Source organism: Camelus dromedarius, chromosome 12 (assembly GCF_036321535.1).
Source record: "Camelus dromedarius isolate mCamDro1 chromosome 12, mCamDro1.pat, whole genome shotgun sequence".
Classification (NCBI taxonomy): domain Eukaryota; kingdom Metazoa; phylum Chordata; class Mammalia; order Artiodactyla; family Camelidae; genus Camelus; species Camelus dromedarius.
Genome location: NC_087447.1, coordinates 10,407,134 through 10,425,119, shown reverse-complemented (window position 1 = coordinate 10,425,119; position 17,986 = coordinate 10,407,134). Strand labels below are relative to the sequence as shown.

General features: G+C 41.2%; 1 protein-coding gene across 2 annotated transcripts; it reads right to left on the bottom strand.

The window, feature by feature from the left end:
* Positions 1–5,368: 5,368 nt before the first annotated feature.
* On the bottom strand, positions 5,369–15,718 carry LOC105094899 (membrane-spanning 4-domains subfamily A member 6A). 2 transcript variants are annotated; one of them, XM_010987001.3, is made up of 7 exons: positions 15,583–15,718; positions 14,819–14,981; positions 13,028–13,162; positions 11,071–11,127; positions 8,443–8,646; positions 6,420–6,521; positions 5,369–5,645 (listed from the first exon to the last, which is right to left on the bottom strand). In XM_010987001.3, the coding sequence occupies exons 2-7, from the start codon at positions 14,963–14,965 to the stop codon at positions 5,550–5,552; spliced, it is 741 nt and encodes a 246-aa protein (XP_010985303.1). In that variant the 5' UTR covers positions 14,966–14,981; positions 15,583–15,718; the 3' UTR covers positions 5,369–5,549. The 2 variants fall into 2 exon arrangements, with proteins under 2 accessions (XP_010985303.1, XP_031315385.1); XM_031459525.2 differs by lacking the exon at positions 11,071–11,127.
* Between the last annotated feature and the right edge of the window lie 2,268 nt (positions 15,719–17,986).

The window sequence follows — 17,986 nt, the reverse complement described above, 5'->3', positions numbered from 1 at the left end:
ATGAGGCATACTTTTCTGACTTTTCTGTAGCTTCTTTTCTAACATCTTTGTCTGGCTTTGGTATTAAATTATACCGGCCTCACGGAATGAGTTGCAAGCATCCCCTCCTCCTTTCCTTTGTGAACAAGTTTGTAACGGACTGCTACTATTTTTTCTTAAAATATTTGATAAGATGTACTCGTGAAGCTGTTTGGATCTGAACTTTTCTTCGTGGTAAAGTGTTGTTTAAATATTATTTCCATTTCTTTACTTACTATAGATAGATTCATATTTTCTAATTCTTCTTAGGTCTGTTTTGGTAGTTTATGTTTTTCTATGGTTTTTTAAAATTTCATTTAATTATGTAAGTTGTTGGCATAAAACTGTTTATAATTCCCTTATAACGGTCTTAATTTCTGTAGAGCTGGTGGTGGTGTCCCCTCTTCTGTGACTAATTTTGGTAATGGGTGTCTTCTCTTTTAGTTCTGCTTGGTGTGTCCAGCTGAAGTTTGTCCATTTTGTTCTTGTTTTTCAAGGAGCCAACTTTTGGCATCACTGATTTTTCTTTATTATTTTTCTGCTTTCTATTTGATTTTCACTCTAACCTTAAGTATTTCCTTATTTCTGCTTACTTTGGATTGAGTTTTCTCTCCTTTTTGTAGTTTCAAAAAAAGGGAGCTTAGGTTATTGATTTGAGAGCTTTTGGTTTCTTATATAGGCATATAAAGCTATAAACTTTTATCTAAGCCGAGCTTTAGCTGTTTCCCAGAAATTTTGATATATTATATTTTTTAAATTCAATTCAAAATATTTTCCAATTTCTTTTTTGGATTTCTTTCACCCATGGTCAAGTGAGAAACAAATGGCTTAAATTCCAGTTATTTGACAACTTTTATGATTTCTTTCTGCTATTGATTTCTAAGAAATTCTGTTTTGTTCAAGGAACATTCTTTATATAATTTCAACATTTTAAAATTAATTGTCTTAAGTCCTAGCATATGATCTGTATCTGTTTTCTATTGCTGTATAACACATACATCAACACAAACTTAATGGCTTAACACAATCCAAATTTACTATCTCACAGTTTCCTTGGGTCAAGAGTTGAGCAGGGTGTGAACTGGTTCTCTGCTCGGGGTCTCACATGGCTGAAATCAAGGGTTGGCCAGGGCTGTCGCATCATCTCAGGAATGGGGTCCTCTTCCAAGTCATTCAGGGTGTCGGCAGCATTTAAGTTCTTTGCAACTCTGAGAATGAGTTTCTGTTTTCTTGCTGACTGTCGGCTGGGCGCCCCCTAGAGGCCACCCACGATTCACTGGCATGTGGCTCTCTCCAAGACATGGCAGCTGCCCCCTCATGGCCAGGAGGAGATTATCTTTGCTGCTTTGAATTTCTGATTTCCTGTCTGACTTCTAGACCCAGATTTAAAGGGCTTGCGTTATTAGGTCGAGCTGCTCATATAATCTCCCTTTGATTAACCCCAAATCAACTTATTAATAGCACTAATTATATCTTCAAAAGATCCTTTGACATATGACATAACATAATTCTGGGAGTGATATTTTATAATGATCACAAGTGTCACTCAAATGCTGCAAGAAGATTATGCAAGGTGAAAATCACTGGGGATCATTTTATAATTCTGCCCACAGTGTGGTCTGTGCTAGAGAATGTTCCATGTTTGCACTTGAAAAGTATGGGTGTTCTGCAGTGCCTGGAGTGTGTGTATATATATAAATATACATATTTAAATATAAAATATATATTTATATATGTATATTATAATTTTATATATATATTTATATTATTATATTATTTATGTTTGTTTAAGTTGGTTGCTAGTGTTGCTCTTTTATTCACTTCTTGCTTTTTCTGTCTGGTTTTTCTATCAATGATTGTGAATGGGATATTGAAACCCAGTTAAATTTGGTGAATTCTCTTTTCAATTCTATCAGTTTTTGTTCATATATTCTGGAGCTCTGCTGTTAGATCTCCATTCATTTACACTTTATCTTCCTGCTGTACTGACTTTTTATTGTTATAAAACATCCCTGTTTCTCTCTAATAATACCTCTTACATTAAAATATGTCTTACTTCATGTGAATATAACCAGTCCAGCTCTTGTGTGGTTATGGTTTGTGTGGTATCTCTTTTTGCAGAGGCACATAATGAGTAATTTCTGAGAGATGTGCAGGTCTCCCCTCACTGATCACTTATGCAGACAAAGATTGCACGTATGATTTCCTGTTGGCGAGTTAGCTGCCTTCAGGGCGATTTTCCAGGGAGACTGAGTAAGTATCCTGGCTGCCTTTTCTATTTCTCTGAGGGTTGAGGGGAGGAGGAAATTCCTCCTCATTATCACCACTGGATGTCAGCAGAGTCACCTGTGCAGAAGTCCTGAAAAAAGCTCACTTACATGTGGACTCTAAAAGTTAATAAAAATGAATCTATATACAAAACAGAAACAGACTCACAGACATAAGGAAAAAACGGGGAAGGGGAGGGGGTAGGACAGATTAGGAGTCTGGGATTAGCAGATACAAACTACTATACGTAAAATAGATAAGCAACAAGGTCCTACTGTATAGTACAGGGAATTTCACTATCTTGCAATAACCTATAATGGACAATAATTTTTAAAATAACCTTTATAGAGATAACTCAGTCATTTCGCTGTACTCCTGAAACTAACACAATATCGTAAATCAACTACACTTCAGCTTTTAAAAAGCCATTAATTCTCAAATCTTCCCCTGCAGTAATGGGAAGAGAAAATAGAAATAGTCTCAGAAAACAGTCTGAGACTCTTGTCTAGAGCCCTCTACGACTCTCCTGAAGAAACAGGATTTTATGAGACTAATCAGGTTCAAAATCACAGAAGTGGATTGGGAATAAAACTGACTTTAGTCACAGAGAATCAAGTTGGAGCAGGGGAGGAGAGGCAGTAAGGAAACAGAGAACAAAACTCCACTAACTGAGTATCTTCCATGTGCTGGATACAACAGTAAGTGCGTTACAACTTTGTTTCTATAAATCTTTACATGTCAAGGTAGACACCATTCTCATTTCACTCAGGCTAGAGGGGCATCGTTACTTAAGAGGAAAGATATGGATGTCTGACTTAGCATTTATGTTGAACCTACGACAAGAAGTGGCTTTAAGTGTTGCCCAAATAGCTAGCTGCCTTCTCTGAGAAAGAAGACAAAGCTAAGAGAGGCCCAGGAGGAACTCTGGGGACTAGACATTTTATTGGATAATTGTGATGGAAGTGATGGGGCAGTGGAGGTGAAGATATGGTGGCAGGGGGTGAGGAAAATGAGCCAGCATGAGACTACAGTGGGCGGAATACACCAATTGTATATTCTGGGCCATATTCTTCCCTCATGGAAGGAAGGTGGCACCATGTGATTGACAACCCCACTAGGATGATGTCCACTGGGAGGTGGAGTTCTCAAAGGAAAGAATCTCTCTCTCTCTCTCTCTCTCACACACACACACACACACTTTTATTCTCTACAGTTTTTAGGCAGAAGAAGGTGTTCTTTATTCTGTGCTCAAATAGCACTAATGCATTAAAGGCGTATAACGCTCCTCTGATTCATTGTCCTCTGTTTCCCCTAACTGATTGTGAATTTCTTGAAGCCAAGAAGTGTATCTTATTCATCTTTATAACCCTAGCATCGAGCATAGTGTCTGGTGCTCCAGAAGTGTCCATAAATGTTGAATGTCCATGTTAAAAAATTTATAAACAGAAACTGTAAGTAAATAGAGACAAGAGACGAGAAGGGGACATACTGAAGCCCTGTGAGGGACAGCAGAACCAAACAGGAAGAGGAAAGAACACTTCTCTCCTGGCAAGAATTCAGCCAATGATAAGCCACTGACTCTTTGTTCGCTATGGACTTCCCAACTTCCTCTTCTCCTCTAAAAACATCCTCCTCCCCTTGCTGTTTGGGGACTTGCACGTGGCTAGCAATGTTTGCAGATGCTGAATGGCAATTCTTTGCTGACCCTGGATAAACTCATTTTTACTGGAGAAATAATGGCCAGTCCATCTATTTCAGATCAACATAGGCCAATAAATAAAAGGAATAGTGAACATATGTGAATATGTGTATGTGTGGAGCGGGGAGCAGAAGGAAAGGAGAAGACATAGTCAGAGAGTTTGAAGAAAGAGCTAAAACCAGAGGAACCAACATTCTCCTCTCAGATTGGAAAACAACAGAGAAACTGGGCACGGGAAGATCTGATACAGTGGGTACGGTCCTGATAACACTGGGTCCGGGCAGGGAACATATGAGATTGTTCAAAGAAATGGACCTCATATAAAATTGAGGATATCTTTCTACACGTGTGTGTGTGTGTGTGCACGCATATGTATATGTTTGTGTGTGTTGAGGCTTAACATTTGCACTTGAACAAATGTTCCTTCTTATTTTGATACCAGAAAAATATTTACTGGTCGTCTCTTAATAACAGTTAAGTATTCCAGTTAGCTTTTGCTTGCTTGTTTGTTTTGTTTGAATATTTGATGAAGGGGAAGGAAGTTCAACTGTAGGTTTATAATCAATCATTTTTCAGTTACTCTCTGTTTAAAAGGAAAACTAGGAAAATGATTTTTCAAAGAAAATAATTGTGTAATTGGGGTACTGTGATTTATAATAAGAGATATATATTTGGCCTTACTGCCAGTTCCTGGTACGGAGCTCCTAATACCACTTAGGAATTTCCTAAGTGACTGAGCAGTAAAGATGACTTTTGTTATGTTAATGAGGTGACTTTGGGAAGCTCTTAGGTGCCCTAAGATGGCAACTGGTTGCCAGGGGAATGGATCTTAATTAGACGTATGGAACTTTCTGTCCTGCCCCTGGACTTCCTGGGGGAGGAGAGGGGCTGGAAATTGAGTTCAGTCACCAAAGGCCAATGGTTTAATCAAGCAGGTCTATATAATAACGCGTCCATAAAACCCAAAAAGGACAGGATTGAGAGAGCTTCTGAGGTCCTGACCACGTGTAGATTTGAGGAAAGTGGCACACACCCCTTCCTGGACCTTGCCCTTCGCATCTTCTCTATTTGGCTGACTCTAAGTTATTTCCTTTTATAATAAACATCTAAAAGGTAAATGTTTTTTTGAGTTCTGTGAACTGCTCTAGCAAATAAATGGAACCTGAGGAGGGGGTCTTGAGAACCTCCGATCAACAGCAAGTAAGCCAAGTCTTGTTGGCAATTAAGGGGCCCAAGAAAAAGTTGTCTCCTCTACTTCACCGTGACCCCACTGAATCAACTTTCTCCCTACTTTTCTGGGAAATGTTTGTTTGGCCAGTCTAGTCAATGGTAGTTCACTGTTTTGTGCTTTTGCTGAAGCCAATATCAGGGCAAATCAAGGAATCGCCATTGAACACATATTTTAATGACAAGAAAACAAATACTGTTTTTTTAATGTTCACTACATAAAAGTCTACATTTTAAGAAGCTCAAACTTTGCTTTCTTGGGTTGGGTTTCTTTGTTGGTTTTCATTTATTGTCATAAAACCAAATTTCTGTTGAATATTTTTCCTTTTTTTTCCCCCTAAGGCGTCAATAATTCTTCACAATCAGGGTCAAACGGTGCCTTTGAGGTCGTGCTGGATTTATTCTTGTGACCTTCAGGCAGGAAGAGTACACTCTAGAAGAAACAAAATATATTAGTTCTTCAGACTTCACTCAGGTTCAAATTACATATACATAATTTCCTCCAAACTTTGTACAAAAAAATCTTAAGTGTTCCAAGACGAGTGTAACATTTCACTCCGTTTTTAAATAATTGCTGTTCATCAGTCTTATATTCCATTCTTCTATCTATAAGAAAATTGTGGCTAAGTCAAAGCTTTGAAATTCAGTTAAATGAGGTCATGTGTGCACGGTGGCCATACGGTGGTGTCCTGTGGAATTCTGTTCAGCATTTTTTAAATATCTTCTAAGGAAAAAAGAATTTTCAGATCACAAGAGGAGAAAATCAGAGCATAGGACATTTATTGAATCCAGTCACATTTGTAAATGCCCTTTTCCAAGTCAAGACCATGAAGGAAACTATTGGCTGTAGCAGGAAGTCTAGCTGCCTGGAAGAGAGGCTAACCAAGTTCTAGCGACTCACTGCATGATGGCTGGGCAAGTCTTTTCACGTTCCAGGTCTCCGCATTTACAAAACGGCAAGACTGAACCTGTTGATTTCTCAGATTCAACTATCTTACTCTCCAGTGAGCCCTCAGCTGGTCAGCTACCCAACTGCCATCTGCTTTGCTCATCTCACCATCTTCCATCACCATCAAACCACCTCCTACGTGTATCTCATGACCAACCACTGGCTGTCCCTTCAGCCACTCTTGCTGATGTAGCTCCGTACGGCCCAGAAACGGAGACACGCCAGGCAAGACTCAGAGAGACCAGCCATCGCACTCACCTCAGGGGAGTCAGAGCGAGCCTGTTTCTGCCAAGCCACAGCAGCGAGCACAGCTAGGAAAAACTCCAGCACTGTGCAGATCAGCATCAAAGACAGAGTTCCCTGAAAGGCAGGAGACACAAAATTGGTGAAGCTTGGTCAGCAGAAGCTTCCGTGCCTCGTGGGGAGGTAACTGCAAAGATGAAAACCCCCTCAACCATCAGAGGATGCAGAAAGGATGCCATTAGGAAGAGAACAGGCTTATTCCAAGCCTGCTGGCTCATTGCAGTCCCTTTGTTCATTTATTCCCTTGAGGGGAAGAGGAGGGAGGGGCAATAACTAAATCAGCTAGCCCACTTGTTGCCCGCCGTTCTGAGACAGAGCTAAGTCCGATTACTGTTCACTCAGCGGGGGAGCAGAGATGAGTAAGGACACCCGGCACCGAGAAGCACCAGCTCCCAGTCCAGCCCCACTCTTCCTGCTTTGTAGCTGTGTGTGCCTGAACCAGCCTCTACTTCTCTAGCTTCTGTTTCCTCATTTATCAGATGGACATAATGATATTTCCTTCTCAGAGGGCTGTGAGAATCAATGAGGCTTTGGCTGTGCAAGCGCTTTATAAAATTCAGTAGCAACACCCCCTTCTCTGTATCTGACCCCCTTTGGATGGACTTCCTTTGCCTTTCTTGATGGCAGCAAGAATTAGAACAATCAAGCCAGGAAACTGCCATAGCTGCTAACAACCCAAACCAACTCGAAAAAGATACCACACCAAGAGGCTAAGCTCTACCATTTCTGTCCTGAGGTATTGTTCACGCAGAACTGGTCATTTGATAGAACAGGAGAAAAAGAAGTGATTGCACAAACCTCTAGTTTACTTACACACCGCCAAAGAGGGTGTGCAACTTGCTTACATTTCCTAGAAATGGACCCAGCAAGTAAGCTCAACCTAACCCCTTCTGTTTATGATGTAAAGTTGTCCCATCATGAATTCATACATTATCCACGCAAGTCCCTCCCAAGCTTCTCTGTGGAATTTTTTCCCACAGTAGAATTGGCTCTGCCATGTGTTGGTTCATATCGATTACTACCAACTTCATTTGCATATGCTTTTCCTTGTTATAATATAATTAACCTGGGAAGATGCAGCTTCGCGTAAAGAGTGGTTTACAAGCCAGAGCTTGGCCGGCTCTGCTGTTATCTGACTGAACAGCAACTATGTCCTTGACTTAACTCACTTTTATGATTGTGAGACAATAAATATTCTGCAGCCTCTTTATTCTTGTAACTTGTTTTCTTTTTTCTCAGTGTGTTTCTGACAATACACGTGCTGCTTAATGTTCCAACTTAAGACTGTTATTTCTGTTAACCAAACTTCATTGCTTTTCTTTCTCCAGTAATGACAATCATTATCAATTTTCATTTTTCTCCATCTTCTTATATTACTATTTGATAAATCCCACCTGTGTAAGTTGTAACAAAAACAACAATGATGTTGCCTTTTCATCTCATCAATGCTACCCATCACTGTGGTCACTGGAAAGAGGAGATGTCCTCACCTTCAGGCTCCATCCTCCCTCCTCACCACTCCTCAGCGCAGTGCCTGTATCTGCTCAGCCCAAGGACCCGCCACCACACAGACATCCTTGGTCTCCTTATTGGCATTTCCTGATCATTTGGGTCTTTCTGCTATTTTTGCTTTTCTTAATTCGCTACTCCATGTACCAAGATTTATAGCTTGAAAATCTCACATTTTGTGCCTCTAACAATGGAATCAATTTGATTAACAAAAACTCTATCAACAATTATTAATGTTAGTTTTTCATCATCAACTTTATCTGATCTTTACTCTTCCATTCCCCCTGTAGTCTAGCTTCTTTATCTCAGTCACATAGTCCTTTCACCTTTACATACCCCTGGCCTTCCTTTAGATGCTGAAATCAGAAAGAGAAAAATCAGGGAGTTTTTCAAAAGGAGAGACAACAAGAAGACAAGATTTTCAGAAGCCTCATAATTTCATTGGAACATCCCATTTAAAAATACTTACAGCCAGAACAGATTCAGCCAAGTAGCAGTCCTTAATAGTCTCGTGGAAATTTAATGGATAAAAATGATGATATGTTAATTCTTCTCTGGGTAAGTCACACAACCGAAAGGCAGGACCCAAAGCAGCCAGTTTGACAGAGAGGAGGATGAAACCAGCTAGAGCAGATAGAGAACTCAGAATGTTTGCAACCAGGGTGCTCTGAGCCTGGAAGAAAAATGCCGGGTAAGAATCACCCCTAATGAGCAACACGTCTCTTAACCTTTTTGCTAGTTCATTGCAAAAGTTTATTTATTTATTTTTATCTGTGTCCCTCAGGAGGTCTAAACCTGTATGTCTCTCCAAAGCCTGGAAACATCTCTGAACCTAGAAGGTAAATCTTGTCTAAGCAAATAAATAAATGAAATCTTTCCCCCTAGGCAGGGCTTCCATAGGATCGCAGAGAATATTGCTTTCCTAAATTCTTTGTCCTGGACTGACACTAGGGCTGTATAAGGCTGACTGCAAAGTCCCCAAGAGGCAGAGTGACCAAAGGTAGATGTGGTGTTTCACTCCCCCAGCTCACTTGGAAACTCCTTGTGGAAGCAATGGCCACATACAGGAGGCAGATGAAGCAAGTCACTCCTCCTTGCACAAGGCCACTGTTCAATGCGTGAGCACTCATGCGTGTGCGCGCACACACACACACACACACACATACACACACAATCCTGAGATGAGCATAGGGACAGAGTTCCAGTCTCAGGCGGGCCCTGGAGTCTGGCCAGGCTCTGGTTGGACACACCCAGGGCCACATGTGGATGCCCGTAGACAGAGACCTAGAGCCGGACCCAAGGATGGCATAATATGTGAGCGGCAGCATAGGGTACAAGAAAAATTGGGAGGAAACCGATCACGGTAGTAGCTTTGCCTCTGACCCCCTCAGTTTTCTCAAGTGCTCAGTTCCTCAGTTTCATTTCCCACTCGGGGTCTCATTTCTACATTTACGAAGTGAGGGGAGTGAACAAAACTGATCTCAGAAATGTCTTCTCTGCTACCTCAACTCGCAGAAGGAGAAGCTGAGCTAGGACCATTCTGAAAGCTCTATTTATAGGTCGGTGTGGTCCAGGGCACGCCCAGTCGCCATCAATTAGAATATTACTTAATCCCACTTAGGGTGCTCTTCTTCTAGGAACTCAGCAGTGGGAGTTTGGGGGCACAGTAGATGAGAGGCAGGACATTTTTCTCTTCCAAAGCCCGGTGTGTCAGGAGAATGACTAAAGTACATGCTTCTGTGCCTCCTGATAGCCAGCAACAGTCATGATTTCTGGAGTGCATATTTCTTAGAATAATACACCTAGTAAATAATTAGGTTTGTTTTGTGACAGAACTATTCTTCAATCTCAAAAAGGGCTGATACAATGTGTGACCACAGTAGAACTCACTGCAAGACAGATGGCTTGGGTAACCCTGAGCCAACTGTATTCCTCACCCTGTATCCTTGAACTTGTTGTCGTAATCATTGAGGTGTTGTTTTTCTCTAGTAAGAGCCCCACATGCTTCTCCCCGAAAATCTAGAAACATTATACTCGTATTGTGTTGTCCATACAGCTGTCATCAGCCACGTGGGATACTTATATTTAAAGTAAACTTAAGTAACATTTAAAATTCAGTTCCTTGATTGCACTAGTCGCATTTCAAGTTTTCAATAGCCACATGGGACTGCTGTGCTGGACGGCTACTGCATTCCCACCATCTCGGAAAGCTCTATCGGACAGCATGCCCTGGTAATTATGAGTCTGTGTGGGGATTCTCAATAATCATCTCTAAATCCTGATGAAAGAGAGAGAAACGTGGGCATCATCCTGAGCACTCTCTCTAACTTCTTCCTGACTTTGGGAGATTTTTGTAACCAGAGCTTCCAAATTGGGTTTCTGGGCTACTATGTCATAAGGCAGTCTCACGCCTGACCCTGAACATCAAGCTACTTGAGGGAAGTAGGATTGAGTGAACACTTGGTGAATCTTTACAGATTAGAAAATTTCTCTCCTCCCTGCCACTTTAATTCTGATTTTCTCTGGAAAAAGTTAAAGGGAGGTAAAGTAGTTTTCTCAGTCAATACAAATGATTAATGACAACTTTTAGGATGCAAGAGTTCATGCTCAAATCCAGCAGAAAAGTGTTGGCTTTCCGATTAGGTAGATAAAAGAATTAGTGATCGTTTTCCACAAGAACCGACATTTTGACTGGGTTTCCTCAAGGGTTTTGACAGATGGACTTAAACAGTGAATCCACAACAAAGAGACCTCTTTATAACACCGGCAGCTTCTTTATCATTGAAGATCTAAATTTAAAGGCCAGTTACCACCAAAAAAGTATTCTGAGGAGGGAGATTTTTTCCAAAATTGATTTCTGGGCACTGGTCTAGGATATAATACAATATCTTGAATGCAGACTGTGCTTTAGGGAGCAGCAGATGGAGTGATGGGCACTGAACAGGAATACAGATGAGCCAGGCTCAACTCCTAACTGCCAAGTATCTTCTCTGAAACTCAGCTGCCAGCGCTACAAAGTGGAGAGAGTGACTCTGAAGTGCTCTCCCTAAATTTCGTTCTGAGCCGCTGAGTGGTGGCTTACGACTCTCTTACTTACCAACCGCTTAGTTGACTTTTTCTCTGTGATGACTGACAGAGATCCAGAGAGGATAAACTACCCAGAAAGGAGAGAAAACAGGTCAGCTTCTATGTACAGATGAATCTACATTGTTATCATCACAGTGCTTATGGAAAACTCCCATGGAAAAAAAATCCCCGGGGAACCAATGAACAACCCAACTAAATGGACAGATACATCCCTTTTGCCTACAGATTATCAGAAAAGGCAGATATGAGTACTAAACTATTCCAGTAAACACAACGAGGGCTTTAAAAGCCAGGAAAGAGGAGACTTTTCGAATGAGAGAATAAAGTTTTAAAGAATTATTTAGAGAAACACATGAATGCAATGGTTTGGGAAAAGAAAAGAATGGGGGAAGACAGCAGATACGGGACGGCAGAGACATACACTTTAAGTTGGTGGTTCCCAAGGCTAGAGTAGAATGATAATTAAGAGCATTGGAAGGATCATGCTGGATGTCAGAGAACCTTTAAGGCTGTGATCAGAAAATGAAAGATACTACATTCACTCTCCAGAGTATTCATGATCTAATACATTTGGGATAGCTAAGTAACAGAAAATCCTCTGACAATGGAAAAAAAAGGGGACAAGCTTTTTTTTTTTTTATAGTTCCAGTGGTCCCAGCATTAAGCAATTTATGTCTAAATAAGTCCTGGGTCTTAAAAATTGGATGTGATGTCTGTCCAAATGTGGGCTGTGCTTAGTGACTTGCTCCCAAAGAGCGGAGTATGGAGAGAGTTGGGAGGAAAGAAACTATGCAGTGGAGAAACCTGCCAAACACTGCCTCAGCCACATGACCAAGCTCAACTTCATCAGTAACAAAGCATGTTGATAGCATGCCCTTGATATGACAGTGAACCTCTGTCACCTGCTACCTAAAAATCCATTACCCTGGTCTAAACGTGAAAAAAACATCAGAGGAACCAAAATATAGGAACAGTCTACAAAAATCCTGGAAAATGCTACTCAAAATTAGCAACATCAGAGGAACCAAAATTTAGGAACAGTCTACAAAAATCCTGGAAAACGCTACTCACAATTAGCAACATCGCCAAGGATAAGGAAAGTCTGAGAAAGTCCAGGGGAAGCCGAAGGAGGCCTAACGACTACATCTACTGTAGTATCTTTGATGGGCTCTTGGGACAGAAAAAGACCTTTGGAAAAAATATGTGAAATTCAAATCAAGTGTTGACTTTAGTTCATAAAAGAAGAAAAATGAATCAAAGACATAGGGGGACTTTCTGAAAGCATCAGGCAGAGAAACGAGGGCACGGAAGGCAAATGATGGCCACTGAGTTGCGGGAAGTTGGTAGAAAAACCGTGAAACATAAGCTTGATTGTGAAAACAGTTCATCCACATCAGCCTGGAAGAAAGCTGTTCTTGACATCACAGACTTGAAGCTGCTTCAGAGGAATTCCCAGGCCACCACTAAAACACAGACACCCGCTCAGTGTGTTCTGGGTCCCACACAAAACAACAACAACAAAAAAGGTGTCTTCAAAGTGCTCCTTCCTCCGTGACCCCACAGGCATGTGTGGGCGTCCCTGTATGTGTCTGCTTGTCTTTCACTGGTGCTCATTTCACTGGACAGAAGGCTCTCCTCAGTGTTATCCTACCTTATGGATTTTTGCCTAAACCTGGAGAGAAGTCTTTAACCTCATCACAGCTCAAGCTAATGAGGTGAAAAGTAAGATGATCTACAAAAGAAATGTTTATTTGTGCCAGCTAAGAAATAGATTTGAAATCAGGTGGCTTCTGCCCTCTCACCCCATTCCGTTCTTCCTGGGCTACCCACATAGAAGAACAAGTTCTACTGTTGAGCCCCTGCCCCTGGCAGACAGAAGCATAGCAAGGTGACAGGTGAGGAGCCTGCGTTATTGCATCTTCCTCCCAACCCCATCCCATCTTGGCCTCCTAAGGAGCTCTACTCACACACAAGGCTCCTATGAATGGGTAAGCAGCTTTCAACAGGGTGGAAAACACTTGGGTAAAATACTGAGCGAAGGGAGAAGAGGCCAATATGATTCCCAAACTCAACACCATCACCCCGCACATGATCTGGACAGTCTGTTGGAAGAAGAAGGGAGATGGAGGGTTAAAATCAGCATTTGTGAAGACAGGGCTTCCTCATCTCTCCCCTGGTGTTCCTGCTGTGTCGCAGCGAGGACACGGACATGGTGAAAGCTCTGGCATGAGAACTATGAGAACACATTTTGGAGGAGATGCTGTTGGACCACCTGGCAAGCGCTCAGCAAGCCTTCACGCACTTCTGCCTTGTTAGCTCTTGTCTGCTCGTGACCCTTGCTCGTAGCTCATGACAGGTATGAATCTCTGTCTTGCCTGCCTCCCTGATTTGCATTGCTACTAACTCTCTTTCTACCTCTTAAGGGAACAGGGGGCCACCTGGAAGCCCTCACACTCTCTTGAGCACTAGCAGTGTGGAGCCCCTTCTCACGCATCCCTGCTGGACCTGGCACAGAGCCTGGCCTCCTCCTCAACTTCTTAGCGTCCCTTCAGCTGAGGATCCTGAAGCTCTGTTTTCAGAGGAAGAGTTTTCCTCCTTGACGTCCACCTCAGAATTCACAGCTCTATTAACCAAGCAGCTTTCTAAACCTCACATCGTATCAGCATCGCAGGAACTCACGTGAGTATAGACTTGAGGCAAGGCAGGCAGTCCTACCAGCTTCTTCAAATTGGTCAGGTGGAGTGCCTCACCTCACAGCATATGAGAACAGAGCCAATTCTAGGAAACAGAGCTCTGTGTTTTCCTCCCAGTTCTGGAAACATTATTTTTTATTCTTTTTTAAATTGTGCTATAGTCAGTTTACAATCTTGTGTCAATTTCTGGTGTACAGCATAATGATTCAGTCATACATCTACATACATATATTTGTTTTCATATTCTTTTCATTATAGGTTACTACAAGATATTGAGTATAGTTCCCTGTGCTATACAGTAGAAACTTATTGCTTATCTATTTTATATATAATAGTTAGTATCTGCAGATCCCAAACTCCTAATTTAACCCCTCCCACCTCCTGTCCCTCTGGTAACCATAAGTTTATTTTCATGTCTGTGAGTCTGTTTCTGTTTTGTAAATAAGTTCATTTGTGTCATATTTTTAGATTCCATGTTCTTTCCTCCCACCTCCCCTCATTTAGTAGAGCTTCTTTAATAAATCATGCATGAGTGAACAGAAACAAACAGAAGGTATGGGGAAAAGAGGCAAAGGAAATTTATATTTCTTATAGTTTCCAGTGAGGGAAAAATTCCCTTCAAAAAAATCAGTCAGATTATTAAGCATGCAACTGGTGAACACATAGGAAAAAAAGGTACATAAAACATGTAATTGTTTACCACCATTACTTTTGTAAAAAAAATAGATGTACAACTTTTAGTATGCCAATTATACCCCAAGTGGTCCTTAAAAAATGAAAATGTAGAGAAGTACTCTACTGCAAAAATACAGAAACAACGAAAACTTAATTGTCAATATTCAGAATAGGGGAAAAACATTTTTAATATCATCTTATGTGGAAAAAGTCTGGGAAAGTTTCAAATGGCTCTCCAAGTGGTCTCCATCAGCTTGGAGTCCCCCTGGCAAAACTTAAAAAAGTCTCCACACTCACAAGGGGTCTCCAGTCTCAAGACATGCCTAGTTTGTTCCCTGTGCCCAACCCCTGCCATCGATCCCACTGCAACATATTCTGAACTGGGCTTACCCCAAGAACTTTGATCTCTGCCTTTAGACATTTCTCCAGGCTAGCCTGCCTCTGGGTGGTGGGTTTGAGTTTCTCTGCTGAGGGGAAGTAGATGCCACTTGGTGTGAGAACTATAACGCTCTCATTGGTCACGGGTTGTGGTATCATGCTGGTGTTGCCAGTGCTGGAAGAGAAAATGAAATACAGCTTTGAAAAAGTACAGAGATGCCAAGCCTGGCTTCCTGAACCGTGAGTCTGTATCTGACCGTGGGTCCAGACTTGACCTGTCCTCTAGGGAAGAAAACGGGTCTTACGGAGCTGTGAGAACCACAAAACCTTGGTTTCAGGAGTATTTTTCCACATTGTTTGGCACTGTCCTATCATTATAGACAATAAACATGTCATAGGGAAGTAGCAGAATGAATCTTGAGAGGTCTCAAAGTTCAGAGGCAAATGATCACACAAAACTTGCAAAATGTAGAAATCTCTTTTTCCTAGTCCCACTGCGTCGTTCTCAGCCCACGGACTGCTCAGTTTGCACATGAAGAGGCAAGAGCTATGCTCCCACTAATCACGTGGCACTAGGCAAGGGGCTCAAGGATACCATGCAGTTAGAAAACAGCAGAAGCAGTTAAAACCAGATACCCCTCCCCTTTGTCCATTCTATTTCCAAAATACTCGAGTGTTCCTTAACTTCTCTCAAGGAGATTCAAGTCAAAGATCCCCTCTAATGGAATCACAGCAGGGGAGTGGTGAATTGGAGAAGGTCTCTTAGCTTTGCCTACCTGTGCCTATGGCCCGGACTGCTGGCTCCAGCTCTCAGAAACTCCCGGGAGACTGTAACTGCCCTACGGTCCTGTAGAATTTCCTACTTATCTTCAGCTAAAGTCACCAGCCCTTCCTTACCGCAGTGTTTACAGCTACACAGGATGTGATAGTTGGGAGTGTGTAGATTCGTGAAAAGTATCTTCACTTCCTTTTTTTTTTATTCCTAAACTCTTAATGTCTTTAGAAAAGTCACAAATAGAACCAACTAATGTTTTAGAGAATATGGGAGTCACGGAGCTGTGTGTGTGAACTGCCAGCCCCAAACTTACTAGCTCCGTATCATCAGACAAGTCTGTGATCTCTGAGCCTCCGTTTTCTAATCTGTTAAATAAGGGAACAATACCAACAATGAAGATTTGTTATAAAGATTAGAGAAAATGTTTATAGAAGGTCTATCCTGCTTCCAAGGAGCATCCAATAATATGTAATACTAGTAATACTGATAGTACAGGTAATTATTGATAATTAATAATGTTTAGTAATACATAGCTAACCATAGTAATAATGACTATGTTGCTTCCCAGGAGTATTTGATAAAATATAGCTAACACTAGTAATAATACAACTTAAAAAATTCTTCTTTTGCTGTTTATATATATTTTCCTTTTTCCAGTTCCTCAGACTCTGGACAGACTGAAGCAGCCTGACAGCACTCATTGCCTGATTGTTGCCTGCCACAGAGTCATCTTCTGTGTCTGGCCTCTGTCTTTCTCTAACAGTAGATCTCCACCCTACAGAAAGGCTGGACACCCATAAGGAAGTGATGAAACTGGACAGATGCATAGATGGAGAAGATTCTGCAGGACCTGCACAAATTCGACAAACTAACTTATACTTGGGATAGTTCTGTGAAACAGAGGGTTCCTGTGCCTCTCTGAGTCCCCAGATGGGTGTCCTTTGGAAGTTGGTTTTGATGTACTGGGCAACAGCACCAGAGCCAGGGCCAGCGCAGCAGCTGAACTGTCTGATTCCACACGCTTCCTTCCTTTCCTCGGAGGAACGCCAGGAAGCACCCAGGAACAAGGCTGGAGCTGTCACTGTCACCTCAGGGGGCAGTGAGTTCTGCACTTAACGCCATGCATTAAGTCTTCCGGTAAAAAAAAAAAAGGAGTTAAGATCGGCTTAGTTCTCAGGATCAGAATGACACAGATTACTAAACGCGAAAAAGTGTATAATGTTGAAGTTCCAAACCCCTCATGCAAAGCTCTGCACTGGTCATGTTTTTTTCCCTTCCCTTTTTTAACTATGAGTGAAAACTTAAACGCTGGTGTAATTTTTTGACCCTGTATTTACACAGAGGTAAAATTCTTCATGTATAATCTATTTGCATAGAAATGTGCAACATCTTTTTTTTTTAATTAACTTTTTGTTGCCTTAGCCTGGTTCTTTAGAAAACAGAGATCAAGACAGGGATTTAGCACTGATATTTAAGTTGGAAGAACATAAGAAGTGTATAAATTATAAGTGTACACTCAATGAACGATTGCAAAGTGAACACACCTGTGTTCCTCCCTCCCAGATCAAAAATTAGAAAAGTGCCACAAAGGAGTGAGGTGCCTGAGCTCCAGCCAGAGTGTGACCCTCCTCCTCTTGATGGTCAACCCCGTTTGGCTAAACTGAAGACGTCCACCCAAAAGATGAATGCAAGTTAGAGCTTGGTTCTGGTGAAGCTGTATCTGGTACCTGAGAAGGATTAGAGCAAGCTGTTTTGATCTTTTTCACTGGGGGAAAATAACCACACTTTGCTGAAATTGACAAAAAATAATTGGGGGTGAACCACAAGGAACTTTCAGAATTGCTTCCCCTGCCTGAATGTATGTACCTATTGGACATGAAAAATTAAAATGTCTAATATCAGCAGCCTTACACAGCTAATCAAAGTCAGTAAAGTTCCTGGAAATCACATGAGCAGTAGCAACCCCAACAAATCTGTCAGCAAAAAAATTGTTGACTTTAAAGATTCTCTAAAAGGAAGTCAAATGCATTGTCCATTTTGTTAAAATCATATCTCAAATTTAGATGTTGATTAATCTGTTTTTCTCCATGCACTAGCCAATCAAAAGAAAATGACTTCGTATATCTTTCCTGTGTTTATCACATAGCAAATTATAAATATAAACCAAGGGACATATTTTAGTTAATTCAAAAATATAAATATTTTTGCCCTGAAATTTGAATAGCATTGTCTTATTGTGTTTCTGATGCTTGTGTTGTGGGAAAACAAAAATTTCCAGCATGGATTAAAACTATCTGGATATTACTCAATAAAGGCGTTGGAAAATATCATAATTTAAAAATAAAATAACAACTGAAATGGGTGTCTTTTATGAGTTGGTTCTTATGGAATCTAAATAAGGTGGC

Coding starts and splice junctions, on each gene's coding strand:
- LOC105094899 (XM_010987001.3), bottom strand. CDS start 14,965: ATGATACCACAACCCGTGACCAATGAGAGCGTTATAGTTCTCACACCA. Junction 11,128..13,027: donor CATTCATAGGAGCCTTGTGT/GTGAGTAGAGCT, acceptor CTTTCTGGGTAG/TTTATCCTCTCTGGATCTCT. Junction 5,646..6,419: donor CTCGCTCTGACTCCCCTGAG/GTGAGTGCGATG, acceptor TGTTTCTTCTAG/AGTGTACTCTTCCTGCCTGA.